This window comes from Macrobrachium nipponense, chromosome 34, assembly GCF_015104395.2.
Source record: "Macrobrachium nipponense isolate FS-2020 chromosome 34, ASM1510439v2, whole genome shotgun sequence".
Classification (NCBI taxonomy): domain Eukaryota; kingdom Metazoa; phylum Arthropoda; class Malacostraca; order Decapoda; family Palaemonidae; genus Macrobrachium; species Macrobrachium nipponense.
In genome coordinates, this window is record NC_061095.1 from 4,246,225 (window position 1) to 4,259,943 (window position 13,719).

Sequence of the window (13,719 nt, forward strand, 5' to 3'; positions counted from 1 at the left end):
TACGATTAAACTGAAATAAACTATCACAATTCTTGCCTTATCACAGCTGGAGTATTATATTTGACTTACCTGGGGTTATATTAATAATGATACTTATAATCTATAAAACTCAAGACAGGTTACACTTTACACCCAATAATCATGCTTCACTGCAAAAGGAAGTTTTAGCCAGCTACACACACACACACAAATTATATACAAAGTAATTACTACATATGCAAAAAATACTACAAAATACTTTCGAAAACACAGAAGCATTCAAGGAGAAAATCAATGGACTATAGTACCAGGTATATATAAACCGTAATAACTATACATGCCATAAATAAAAAAAGTACATAAATATCCAAGCTGATAAAAGTGAGAGGTGAAATGACTCAAAAATGTCGGATAAGCATTTACTCACCCGAAACCCACCAAAAATTAACCAACGATCAACATATTGTTAAATTCATCTCAAGTGCAAAGTGAACAACTACGTAAGGAAATTTTTTGTGTTAGGAATTAAATATCACATATATCTTCCTGGACAAAGCCAGGAATCTTCTACAAAAAGTAAAGGATTTGTATAAGTGCTTTTACATTTCACTGATACAAACCAAGGCTTGTCAAATTCCAGTCTCGCGACTGCCAAGCCGGATGTACTAATGATTAACAATTGTATACCAAAAATAACGTTTCGGAATATAAATGACACCTTAATTCACTGATTGACTGACAATTGATGTACCCCAAATACTGCATTGTTTTTTTCTGCTTGAGTTACCGGCCAAGGCGGTATGCTAAACTTAGCAATTTAAAATTTTTAAATAAAAAATTGTTTCCGAATATTAAATGAACCAATTAATCATTTGATTGACTGACAATGATGAACCCCAATATTACTGCTTGTTTTTTTTCTGCTTGAGTTACCAAAAGCAGGCGGTATGCTAACCCTTATGCAATAAAATGTATAAATAACTGTTTCCGATTATAAAGACCACTTTTTTAATCACTGATTGGACTGACAATTGATGTTAACCCCAAAATTATACTTGCAATTGGTTTTTTTCTGGCTGAGTTACCAAAAAGCTAAGGGCGGTATGCTACTTAAAATGCAATTATGTTATAATAACTGTTTCCCGAATATAAATGACCACTTAATCACTGATTGACTGACAATGATAGTAAGCCCCAATATACTTGCATTGTTTTTTTTTTGTTTCTGCATTGAGTTAACCAAAAGACAAGGCGGTATGCTACTTGTATGAAAGTTAAAATGTTATAAAATAACTGTTCCGAATAAATAAGACCACTTATCACTTGAGCTTTGACCAATGAAGTAACCCCCAATAATACTGCCATTTGTTTTTTTCCTGGCTTTGAGTTTAACAAAAAGCAAGGCGGTTAATGCAACTTATGCAATTTTTTTTTAAAAATGTTATAAATAACTGTTTCGAATAAAATTTGGACCAACTAAATCACTGATACTGAACAATGATGTAACCCAATATTACGATTGTTTTTTCTGCTTGGAGTTACCCAAAAGCAAGGCCGGTATGCTATTATGCATTAAAATTGTTTTTTTTAAATAAACTGTTTTCCGAATATAAAATGACCACTTAATCATGATTGACCGACAAGATGTAACCCCAATATACGCATTGGTGTATCTGCTGAGTTACAAAAGCAAGGCGGTTATGCTTACTTAAAAGCCAATAAAATGTTATAAAATAACTGTTTTCCGAAAATATGACCCACTTAATCCCCCTGATGACCCTGACAATTGAATGTAACATATACGCATTGTTTTTTTTCGCTTGAGTTACCAAAAAGCAAGGCGGTGCTACTTAATGCAATAAAAATGTTAATAAATAACTGTTTCCGAATATAAATGGACCACTAAATCACTGATTTGACTGATTGATTGTAAAACCCCAATATACTGCATTGTTTTTTTCTGCTTGAGTTACCAAAAGCAAGGCGGTATGCTACTTATGCAATTAAAATGTTATAAATAACTGTTTCCGAATATAAATGACCACTTAATCACTGATTGACTGACAATGATGTAACAAAATATACTGCATTGTTTTTTTCTGCTTGAGTTACCAAAAGCAAGGCGGTATGCTACTTATGCAATTAAAATGTTATAAATAACTGTTTCCGAATATAAATGACCACTTAATCACTGATTGACTGACAATGATGTAACCCCAATATACTGCATTGTTTTTTTCTGCTTGAGTTACCAAAAGCAAGGCGGTATGCTACTTATGCAATTAAAATGTTATAAATAACTGTTTCCGAATATAAATGACCACTTAATCACTGATTGACTGACAATGATGTAACCCCAATATACTGCATTGTTTTTTTCTGCTTGAGTTACCAAAAGCAGGCGGTATGCTACTTATGCCCCCAATTAAAAAAGGTATAAAATAAACTGTTTCCGAATATAAATGTACCACTTAATCACTGATTGACTGACAATGATGTAACCCCAATATACTGCTTGGTTGTTTTTTCTGCTTGAGTTTACCAAAAGCAAGAGGTAATGCTACTTATGCAATTAAAAGTGTTTAAAATAAATACAACTGTTTCCGAAATATAAATGACCAACTTAATCACTGATTGACTGAACAATGATGTAACCCAAGTACCTACTGCATTGTTTTTTTTCTGCTTGAGTTTACCAAAAGCAAGGCGGTTATGCTACTTATGAGCAATTAAAAAATTGTTTTATAAATAACTGTTTCCGAATATAAATGACCACTTAATCACTGATTGACTGACAATGATGTAACCCCAATATACTGCATTGTTTTTTTCTGCTTGAGTTACCAAAAGCAAGGCGGTATGCTACTTATGCAATTAAAATGTTATAAATAACTGTTTCCGAATATAAATGACCACTTTAATCACTGATTGACTGACAATGATGTAACCCCAATATTACTGCATTGTTTTTTCTGCTTGAGTTACCAAAAGCAAGGCGGTATTGCACTTATGCAATTAAAAGTTATAAAATAAACTGTTTCCGAATATTAAAATTGACCACTAAATCACTGATGATGACAAATGAGTTAACCCCAATATACTGCATTGTTTTTTTCTGCTTGAGTTACCAAAAGCAAGGCGGTATGCTACTTATGCAATTAAAATGTTATAAATAACTGTTTCCGAATATAAATGACCACTTAATCACTGATTGACTGACAATGATGTAACCCCAATATACTGCATTGTTTTTTTCTGCTTGAGTTACCAAAAGCAAGGCGGTATGCTACTTATGCAATTAAAATGTTATAAATAACTGATCAAAAAGGTATCCCACCCAAAAATGAAAAGCTCTTTACTTGGAGAGAGTCACTCTCCTGCATCTTTACTGCCAGGTTAGAGAGAAGAGATAGAACAAGCTCATCACCTAAGACTGGTAGGGATTAACTTAGTGAATATTCATAATCCTAAGGCCGACTCCGGGGCTTTTGTTAAGAATCGGATCCAAAGTCTTTCCTAGTTGCCTGATACTAATCTAAAATGTGATGTTAATAACTTGATATAAATATGAACAGGCCTGCTGTCAGCACCTCAATAAAAATGTTGTTAATAAGTATCAGATTAACATTATTGTTAATAAGTATCAGATTAACAATGACAAAGTAAACCCTTGACAGAAACTAGCCACAATGAAAGCAAAGTGCGTGAAAGGGCACAAATACTTTCCTTCCTAAACTGCCACACCATACTTGGAACTTAATCTTTACCCATCAGGCTATTAGACTATGTACACTGACTTGACTTGAGGCTAATCTGGAAGGACATGAAGCTTATATTTATTCCTCTAGGTCATAATATATTCTGGTAACTTTAGCCCTTTTGCTATTTCTAGTAAAAATATCAACATCAAAAATCCCTTTCCACACAATGAAGAGAGAGAGAGAGAGAGAGAGAGAGAGAGAGAGAGAGAGAGAGAGAGAGAGAGAGAGAGAAATGACCTCACCTAGGCTCCTTTGCAATTCTTATGATGTCATGCATTTTGACCAAGTACACATTATATAAGTAACTGGTTTGTTCTCCCTCCAAGAGAGAGAGAGAGAGAGAGAGAGAGAGAGAGAGGAGAGAGAGAGAGAGAGAGAGAGAGAGAGAGAGAGAGAGTGCACTATCAATTAATACATCTGGGAAGGTAAACCAGAATGTATTTCACAACCAGATACAAACAGTATGTATTCACACAGGCATAGCTGCTCTTTCTAAAAAAAATGATCAGGTGAAGACAATATGACCAATGTGAAACTTTTAAAGGTACGTACTTCCATCTAAAGTCTGCATCAGAATCAGAGAACCACTCCAATTTATACTTGCTAAATGTAAGGTCCAATCTGAATTTCTATAATTAGTATCATAATGACTGACTGAAAATACTCTTCAAAAAGCTAAAATGAAAAGAAATTACATTTTTTGAAGAGTAATGCATATTACCTCATACTTTTAAATGATTTGACATTTTTTAAATTTAACCTTATATACATTCATGACTATTCAACATAAATGTTATATAAACCATAAATGTTATATAAACCATAAATGTTATATTCAACATAAATGTTATATTCAACATAAATGTTATATTTACCTTATTTTATTTTCAACGTAATGTGCCATGATGCTTAAAACATTTAAAAACAAAATGACATAACCAGAGGCACTACTGTGTTAACAATATTAAGAAACCTAACATGACTACCATATCATTTATATACACCTCTGTAAGACTTGACCGAAAAGGTCTGTTAAGCAAGAAAACTGAAGCTAAGGAAATACAGAATGAAAGTGGTGAGGGATAGATAGAAACAGAAAAATAAATGGGTGAGAGGTTGAGTGTTACGTAGCCAAGTCTGAAGGGGAAGTGGAGACAAATGGCTAACTATAAATCTACATAGTAGTGAACAGGATATAATATAGGTGCATTAGTACCATAAAATACCGGAGGCTGATGAATGAACCCACCTGATCAGAGGTAATAACAAAATAATATCTGCTTCAAAATCTAATGAGAGCTGTGTACTGATTTTCCACTTCAAAATCTAATGAGAGCTGTGTACTGATTTTCCAAATAAAGAACAAATTATAGAGTACTACTGTATCACAAAACAGCCTGTAAGGCATTGCAAGATTGCTGGCTTACAAAACTAATAGAGCAACCATACCAAAGTAAGTGACAATTATACCACACCATTTATTTGGATTTATATGGATTTTTGGCATTATGCCTAGAACTGGGGCAACTAAGACCATTCAGCGCTGAAACGGAAATTGACAGTAAAAGGTTTGAATGGTGTTACAGGAGGAAAACCTCGCAGTTGCACTATGAAACAATTGTTAGGAGAGGGTGGACAGTAAGATAGAAGAAAGAGAATATGAATGTAGGTACAGTAAAAGGAATGAAAGAAGTTGCAGCTAGGGGCTGAAGGGATGCTACAAAGAACCTCAAGAAGTAATGCCTACATTGCACCGAATGAGGTACACTGACAACACTAACCCCCTATGGGGTTATTACACCACACCAGTACCTACTAATATGTTACGGCAAATGTAAAACATCGTTCACTTCTCAGTTAGTGAGTTAATGAGCAAAAAGGGTGATGGGAATTGAAAAATGAAAGCAACCACCCACCAAAGCTACTTCATGCAACAATAAAGTTAAAAGAATAACGGATGTTATGCTTCTAGTATTCCAGCCAGAGAGGATGGACATACCGTCTCCAAAGCAACCAGTACAGTACGAGAACGTACGCATGGATTCCATAAGGTAAACTAACTACTTCCAAATGAAAGTCATGCTTAGCCAACTCTAAGACTTAAAACTTGAGGTCAAAGATAATTCTAAAGGATGCTTGAGTGCAGTAAATTTCAGCTATAGTACTGTTCTTGCATGTGACTGTACTTTGGCTGAAATTATGTGCACTTACACAGTTTTAAGACTAAAAGATTAACTATTATAGCTATCTTAAAAGGTGAATAGAGCACAACATTTAATTTGTAAAAGAACATGATTATGATAATCTTGGCATTAACTATAATATTAAATATGAGATCACTAATAAGATATTAAGATATCATAGGTATCTTAAAATTGAAAAGATAACAATGACTCAATTCATGAAGGCAAAATACTTTTCTTAAAATTGAACAGATCAAAAACGATTACATTATTCTAAGGCAAAATATCATTATCACAGCGAGTTAACAGTGAGACTGGCAGTAACTATAATAGCAAATATGAAAATGAAAAAGGAGAGAGATGGCAAAAAATTAAAAAACTATACAGCTACGGTATACCTCTGTACTTGCTGCACAGTGGGCCAAACGAATGCTCGCCCACCAGGGACTAACAGTGGCTTTTTGTGGCAACATCCTGTAACACAAACACACGTCGGTCACTCCCCAGAACAAGACAAATAAACGCCCTTAGCAGACATGTACATCATACATATACGGATGTCTATACATATATGTATCTGTACAGTGCAGATAAAGCATTCCAACAAATAAATTTTAATTTGATGTTCCACACAGTGTAGCCAGGTGCCCCGAAAAGTATAGGTATCTCATGGCACTCATTTTATGTACATGGTTTTCCATCAAGGAAGAGAGTGGGGGAATACTGAAAAATAAAAATAAAGATTTATGGACACTACAAAAAATAAAGATAAAAACGTAGACATCACTAAACCTATGTAAAAGAATACAGCACTCGTAAACAAATCCATGAAGGCAGAATTAAAAATGAACATGAATACTGAGATGGCAAAAAAATTCAGTAGGGTCAGTTCAGATGAGGATGAAACACCATGGCTATATTTTGACGGAACAGCAAAAGGAAGAATCTTGGGTAAGTGACATTGTTATAACCTATTATCTTAATCTAAGAGAACATGTAGAATTAAATAATTAAAATACAGTAGTCCCACTGATCGTCCTGAGTCTGACGGCAGTTATCCAATGGCAAAGGTTGATTTAATCCTCTTCTTGGTTTTATCCGGAGGAAAGAAACGTTTACAAATGGCTTCCGGTTTTCACCTCACTAGACCATTTTAAAAAGGCCAATAGGAATTTTTACACTGTAAAGCAATTTCCAATTAAGCAAGATATAGTATACTGTTACATTTTAATACTGGTGTGAATGTTTTAAGTTGACTGACATTCATAATACTGTACCACTTACTGATTGCTACCCAATGTTACTTTATTGTGCCCAAGTGAATGCCAAAAGACCTATTGCTAGCCATCCTGTCTTGTGCCTCGTGGACGTGACCTCATTCCGTCTAGTGCAGCTACAACCAAAAAAGCCAGTATAAAACATTCCAAAAATGAAATAAAATATCAAAACAGAGAAGGTAGACTGAGACAGAAATTGAAAATGAAAACAAAAAACCAGGGGACAAAGCACTATAAGTATACACATGTACGCGGTGTGCTATACCAGGTGACGACTTTTTTTTAAGGAGAATCTGTACAAGGCAGTCATTTACAAAAGAAATAAAACTGCGTGTCTTCTAGGACAATTTGGCACAGTTCTAGTATACATCCTCACTACTTCGTGTCATCTGACTTCCAAAGGATACAACAAAAAAAGCAGCCAAGGCAATATTCAAGAGTGCTCCTGCTATTACGGATAAAATTCATCAAAGCTCAAGGTGACTAAGTTACCACTTGCCAATGCTACCTCTCCCCAGTTTGCACTGTGACAGTGACGACAGAGCGTCAGTGGCTCGTCTGAAAACCGTGACATCAATGCTCAGTGTGATACTTGAAGGAGAGGCACTGACACACAAGCTGAGGATCAGGAACACTGGCCTCATGTTGTGAGGTAAAGCTATAGACACCACAGGCAGTTCCTAATGCATACAAAGCTAAGTGACACCTTGACAACAGACTCTCCCAATATTCTTCACTGCAAAACGTTCAACCTTCGATACCTTTGTAGCATTTGAATACATGGCCAAACAAAGGCGCGTCCTCCTACTACCGTCAGGGGCTTTCCATGGTAACAACATCCTGCAAACAGGCAGTGCAGTTCAACAACAACTTTAACAAGGATGATGAGACATCAAAAGCTAGAATGAAGAAATCTGCTTTTATTAATGCAACATCAAGGCATGAAGGATGCTGACCCGACTAGAACTTGGTGGCCTTGGGATCTGTGACATTCCAATCCCTTGGCATAATGACTAAGCGGAACTTAAAAGCAAATTTCGTCGCACTACAAGACACAAAAGTTGCATTGTTCTTTCTTTTGGCTAGAATTTCCATTCCTGTACAATCTGCTACTGAACTTTAAACAGTTTCTCCACTACTATACATTATCAGGTCAACTCTTCAGTACAGGTATTACTGTAATCCAAACTTTATGAAAGCAACTTAATCTCAAGATAGTAAAACATCCAAGGGTTCACAAAAAGCAACAGAAAAATATTCAAATTGTTAAAATATGTAGAAATAAAATTGGAATTCTTCAAATTGTCAACATATGTAAAACAAATTGGAATTCTTACAAGTTCTGCTTTCATATGGAAGTTCTAGCCTTCTCTAGATGAAATTCAGGAATAAATCAACTTTCTGCATGTATGTAAATTTAGTTAGTGCATTAGCCTCTAAAACTTACCTTGAGTGATCTGCAAGACGACATAATTGTACAATGAATGCCGTACTATGTGATTCATTATGCGTACAATGCAAGCCGTCTATAACAAGAGAACAGAATGAGGTGCAATATACCGCTAAGCTTTATTCATGTGGTGCAAAAAAATGTCTTCTGTCTGAAACACCAACTAACATGTGCAAGAACATGTCTTTGTGACAAATGAGTTACAAAGGCTTTATCTGAAGTCTTGCCATTCATTATACAAATAACAACATAAATAAATTAAGATCCAGGAGCCATATTACCTGAAAAGACATTTTCAAATAACGTTGGGACTTGCTCAAAAATGTTATTGTTATAATACAATTAAGTTTGTTCATACTTACCTGGCAGATATATATATAGCTGTATTCTCCGAAGTCCGACAGAATTTCAAAATTCGCGGCACACGCAGTGGGCGGCCAGGTGGTAGTACCCATTCCCGCCGCTGGGAGGCGGATATCAGGAACTATTCCCATTTTCTATTCATATTTTATCAGTGCCACTGTCTCCTGAGGGGAGGTGGGTGGGCACTTTAATTATATATATCTGCCAGGTAAGTATGAACAAACTTAATTGTATTATAACAATAACATTTTGTTCATGAAACTTACCTGACAGATATATATATAGCTGAATCCCACCTTCGGATGGTGGGAAGAGACAGAATAGGATTTTTTGGGAAACTAAATTACGTAGATGATATACATCTTGGTTCCTCACCTGTTAGCATAGCCGACTTCGTGATTACTGTCACCAAAGTCTACTTCTGCTTTACTAGAGTTGCCAGCGAGGTAGAGACCTGTAATGCTGGTGCGCTCTAGATGATCTGTCAACGGGGGCGTGACCACAATGTGACTAGACCCTATGATCATACTTCTGAGGGCAACGAAGCTAAAACCACCACCTGACCTAACCTATCAAAGTTAGTTCCATAACTTCTAGGCTAAAGAAAAGGAATGCGCCTCAAGCGACCAACCCTTCAAAGTTAAAAGCACACCTATCCCTTTTTTATAGGATAGGATTCGTGTTGCTTCCTGCCCCCCAATAATATATCTACGGATATGTATGGTCTTAGCGACTTACCGATCTCAAATGTCGTCTTCACATCCCGTCGGGAGTGTGAAGCGAACACAGAGTTGCTTCGCTAAAGCGTGGCACTCAGGATGTTACTGAGTGTCATGCTCTGTTGAAATGCTTCCGAGGCCGCGCCCTCACCTCTTGAGCATTCATATTAAGAAAAAATCTCAAATCTTTATGCAAACATAATGAATGAGACTTCTTAAAAGAACTCCTTGACTATAATGCCAGGGTGTTCTTGGACATGAACCAGTCTGGTCTTTTACGGAACATCGCAGACTGTCCGTTGACCTCGACTTTCTATAGTTTTGTCTTTTACGGAACACCGCAGATTGTCCGTTGACCTCGACTTTCTATAGTTTTATCAAGATAAAACTTGAGAGACCCGACAAGGCACAGGACTCTCTAATGCCCTTGCCCAACAATTTGTGCCATACCCTTGGTCTCCAAGCCTTCGGGTCAAGGGTTAGACAGGTTTTCGTTCTTATCAAGAACGGAAGGCTTAGAGGACAGACCGCATTATGTCCTTTAAAGCTAAAATCTCTTATGATGGCTAAAACCTCACTAACCCTCTTTGCCGTGGCTAGAGCGGTTAGAATGTTAGCTTTTCTGGTCATGTGTATTAAGTTCGCAGAAAGGATAGGTTCGAAATGCTTTTGGCATCAGAAACTCAGACTACGTCTAAGTTCCATGCCGGAACCTGAGATCCAGAGAATTTCAAGATCTCCCCAGACCTCAAAGATCGTGAAGCTTTGTTGTTTGACAGAACCGAATCTCTGAGCCTAGAGGCCGTCAACAACATATTCGCATATTCTACAATAGTTAGGACTTCTAGCTTATCTCATACTTCAGACGGAAAGATAGAACCATAAAGAAATTCACAGAGGTCGAGGTGGAGGAACAGTCATTTCCCTTCACTATCTCCAGAAACGGCCACCTCCGATTGAACACTGAAAATAGGCAGCACTGCTTTGCCTTGGCCAAGAGACTGCCATTAATCTTGAAGATCTTATCGCTTCTCGATAGTCTGAACGCCTTCAGAGTCAGAGAGGAGAGATATTAGATACTTCACTAAGTGACGATGTTAGATTACACCGATTCTCTCGGGAAGGGTCTTTGGACAATTCTCTGAATTACATGACCTCTGTGAATCCAACCTCTTAAAGGCCAACATGTGGCGACTAATGCTAATCCTCTAGGATCATGAATAAGGGAACAACTTAAGAGGAAGCTCCTTCGTCTTCAATATTACGAAAAACTTAACGAAAGGACGCCCTCAGTCTCTCCTCAACTTTCGACATACTTCTAAGTGAGGATTACTCAGACGTCAGTAGTTGTTGCCTTCGATCGAGAAGACCCGCACGGACGTGCACTAGTTTAACGAACCTCTTGAGGATCGTTACGTTCCGTGCCCAAGCCCATAACCAACTCTCTCTTCTTGAGCTATGAGAGAGCTGAGAAATTATCCGAGATGATTTGGACCACTCGATCCAAACTCACCCTTCGATGAACTGGAGAGCCGACTTTGGCTTCCAATTCTTTCAGACAATGTGCCAGAACATCTGTTCCTCTGTTCGGATGTCTGGCACCCTCTCGCTATCACCCGAGGTGATCCTCAAGCCGTTGAGAGAAAATTAGAATTATTACTAGATCTTTGATGTTATTCCAATTTCTCCGTGAGGAAAAATTGTAGAGGTCTGAATTGCTGTTTATTCAGGGAAAACAAGCTTCTTAAAAAAAAATGTGGAACGCTTCACGATTTTGCGTGTCATCCTTGCGCAGGGGCCATGCTAATCTTCTCTGTATCGTTCCAATTTTAGTATATGTACTGCCGAAGCAAGTACTCAGCGAGGAAATGGTCCCCAGCAAACTCATCCATTCCCTCACTCAGCCTGCTTCCTTCCCTAAATAAGGCTGCGCTTTGCATAAGCAGGAGAGCATTATTATAGTGCTATGCCGCGGTAGATTCGTACAGAATTCTGTTACCGTGCGGTAAACCCGCACCGAACAAGTATAAGAGATATCTTGTTGAAATTTTCTAAGTAAACGGAAGGCATGTTCATTCATGATTACTAGAAATTTCCTCAACCCGAGGCTAAAATCCATGATTGTAGGGCAGAGAGACGGCTTAGTCAGCCATTCCCGCAGGGGAGAGAGACGTAACCAACCGCGCATGTCACAGAGCTAGCCGGTACTGCGTAGATCACAGTAACAGCAGCCTTGTTCATTCATCGTCTCGCACTATCTGCCTGAGTTGCCAGCTACCCCTTTTACGAAGGGATAGGTATGAAATTATCGAGCAAAAGGAAACTCTCAAGCAGGCATATTTAAAAGAAACAAAATTCGCTAAATACAGAAGCTGAGTTGGTGTTGTCGTAACAATACCTGAAGAGTTGTTCTTACTCCGAAAACTCTTGGAAGGTTGAAGGGAGTGTCAATTAAATACATTAGAACAACAGTTCTTTCGGCTTCTATCCGCAGAGGTAAATACGATATGCGTATATGACTTGACCCATGCGTTAGCAAAATGACGCAAAGATAAACTACGTAAGTATTGTAGTAATTTGAACATCGAATTCTCTACTACATCTTTCCTCGACGAGGAAGAGAGAAAGAAAGGAAAACGACTGTCCACGTTCTAATGAATGAGACTTTTTAAAAGAACTCCTTGACTCTTTGCCAAGACTCTTTGCCAAGAAAAGGGAGTAATATTCGAATAGAGATCATCAAGAGAGAACCGAGGATCGAAAAGGACCGTTCAATGTTCTTATGATATTGGACATAAGACTTCCTGGATCTAGTCTACAAGTCTTTTTCTTACTCCCCGGATGAGCCTCTGAAAATGAATGAGAGCTCTTCCGAAATTTGTTAATAAGTTTATCCGCTTAAACGATAAAAACGTTAAAATCTATGTCAATGAGAACTACCCCATTTATGAGGGGTCCCCCACTAAATGACAAAACGTTTAGTATCTTGACAATGGGGAAAACGTCCTTACTTGACAAAATTATTAGCACTTTGCTAATAGGGGAAAACCCTTTAACATGACCGAAAGTCACCCCGGAATCCGAGTATATAATCTTCCCGATTCTCAGAGAAATCGATGAAGAGGCAAGAGGGATCGAAGAAAAAATTCGAGTATGCCTCTCCGCTAACTCCAAATCCTTTTTAAAAATTTCTGTAAAGGAATGTCCTGTGGAGAGTCCTGAAAAAATGACAATTTGTCGAAAATTGCATTTTTCCTAACTATACAAACCTGAGGTCCTTTAACAATAGGAAGTAGCTAGCGGCAGCTGGAACGGTCGTAAGCTTCGAACAAGGGGAGAACGGTAGTTAACTGCTTGTCCGACAGTCGCGCGTAAACAAATCACTTTTGCTTTTTTCCCATGCAAAATACGCAGAGTGAGGGGTGGCATAAGGAGGGACTATATGTAAAGGACCTCAGGTTTGTATAGTTAGGAAAAATGCAATTTTCGACAAATTGTCATTTGTTCCGATACGTAATACAAACCATCGGTCCTTTAACAATAGGAAGACTCACTTCTTGGTGGGAGGAATCTGAGTCTTTTGATGAACACTGGTGTTCGTCCATCCCTGGAATGCCTCCCTGGTCATAAGAGCGAGGGAGGGATCCAAGCCTCTGTCCGATTGATCGGGGTGTGCACCGCAGGATCAATGGTCAGACCTCTGGGCCGAGTACTAAGAGAGAGGCAAGCGTATCTCTTTGTACCAGCAAGCAAGAACTTGTTCCTGTTTGCAAGAGGCAGCATAAAGTATGGGTTGTCTCAAGCTGGCATCCACTTCCTCCCCCTTGTTGGAGGAAGTGGTGGATATACGCTCCTATCCCTAGTGAAAGGGATAGGATGGGGCTCTGTTGAGTAGCTCACCTGCATCTTGTCCTTATCCAGCAGGGTGACGACCGTGTCCCTCTAACCACAGGTAGAGGGGAAGAAAAAGATGGGAAGAGAAGCCAG

The 13,719-nt window shown here is 37.9% G+C and overlaps 1 protein-coding gene and 1 non-coding gene across 6 annotated transcripts in view; both read right to left on the reverse strand.

Moving 5' to 3' along the window:
- Positions 1–13,719, reverse strand: part of LOC135207852 (flotillin-1-like) — a 243,089-nt gene that overhangs the window by 196,823 nt on the left and 32,547 nt on the right. For 4 of the 5 annotated variants that reach the window (XR_010313072.1, XM_064239720.1, XM_064239717.1 and 1 more), the window contains exon 2: positions 7,962–8,040. Coding sequence is in view for 4 of the 5 variants with exons in the window: in XM_064239720.1 (XP_064095790.1) it covers positions 7,962–8,040 (79 nt within the window). In the remaining variant the exon portion in view is untranslated. Of the gene's footprint in view, positions 1–6,321; positions 6,398–7,961; positions 8,041–13,719 lie in introns of all 5 variants that reach the window. The other variant, XM_064239718.1, reaches the window with a different exon arrangement.
- On the reverse strand, positions 11,483–11,589 carry LOC135208144 (U6 spliceosomal RNA). Its single transcript, XR_010313114.1, has one exon. It is a non-coding gene; the product is annotated as a U6 spliceosomal RNA (small nuclear RNA).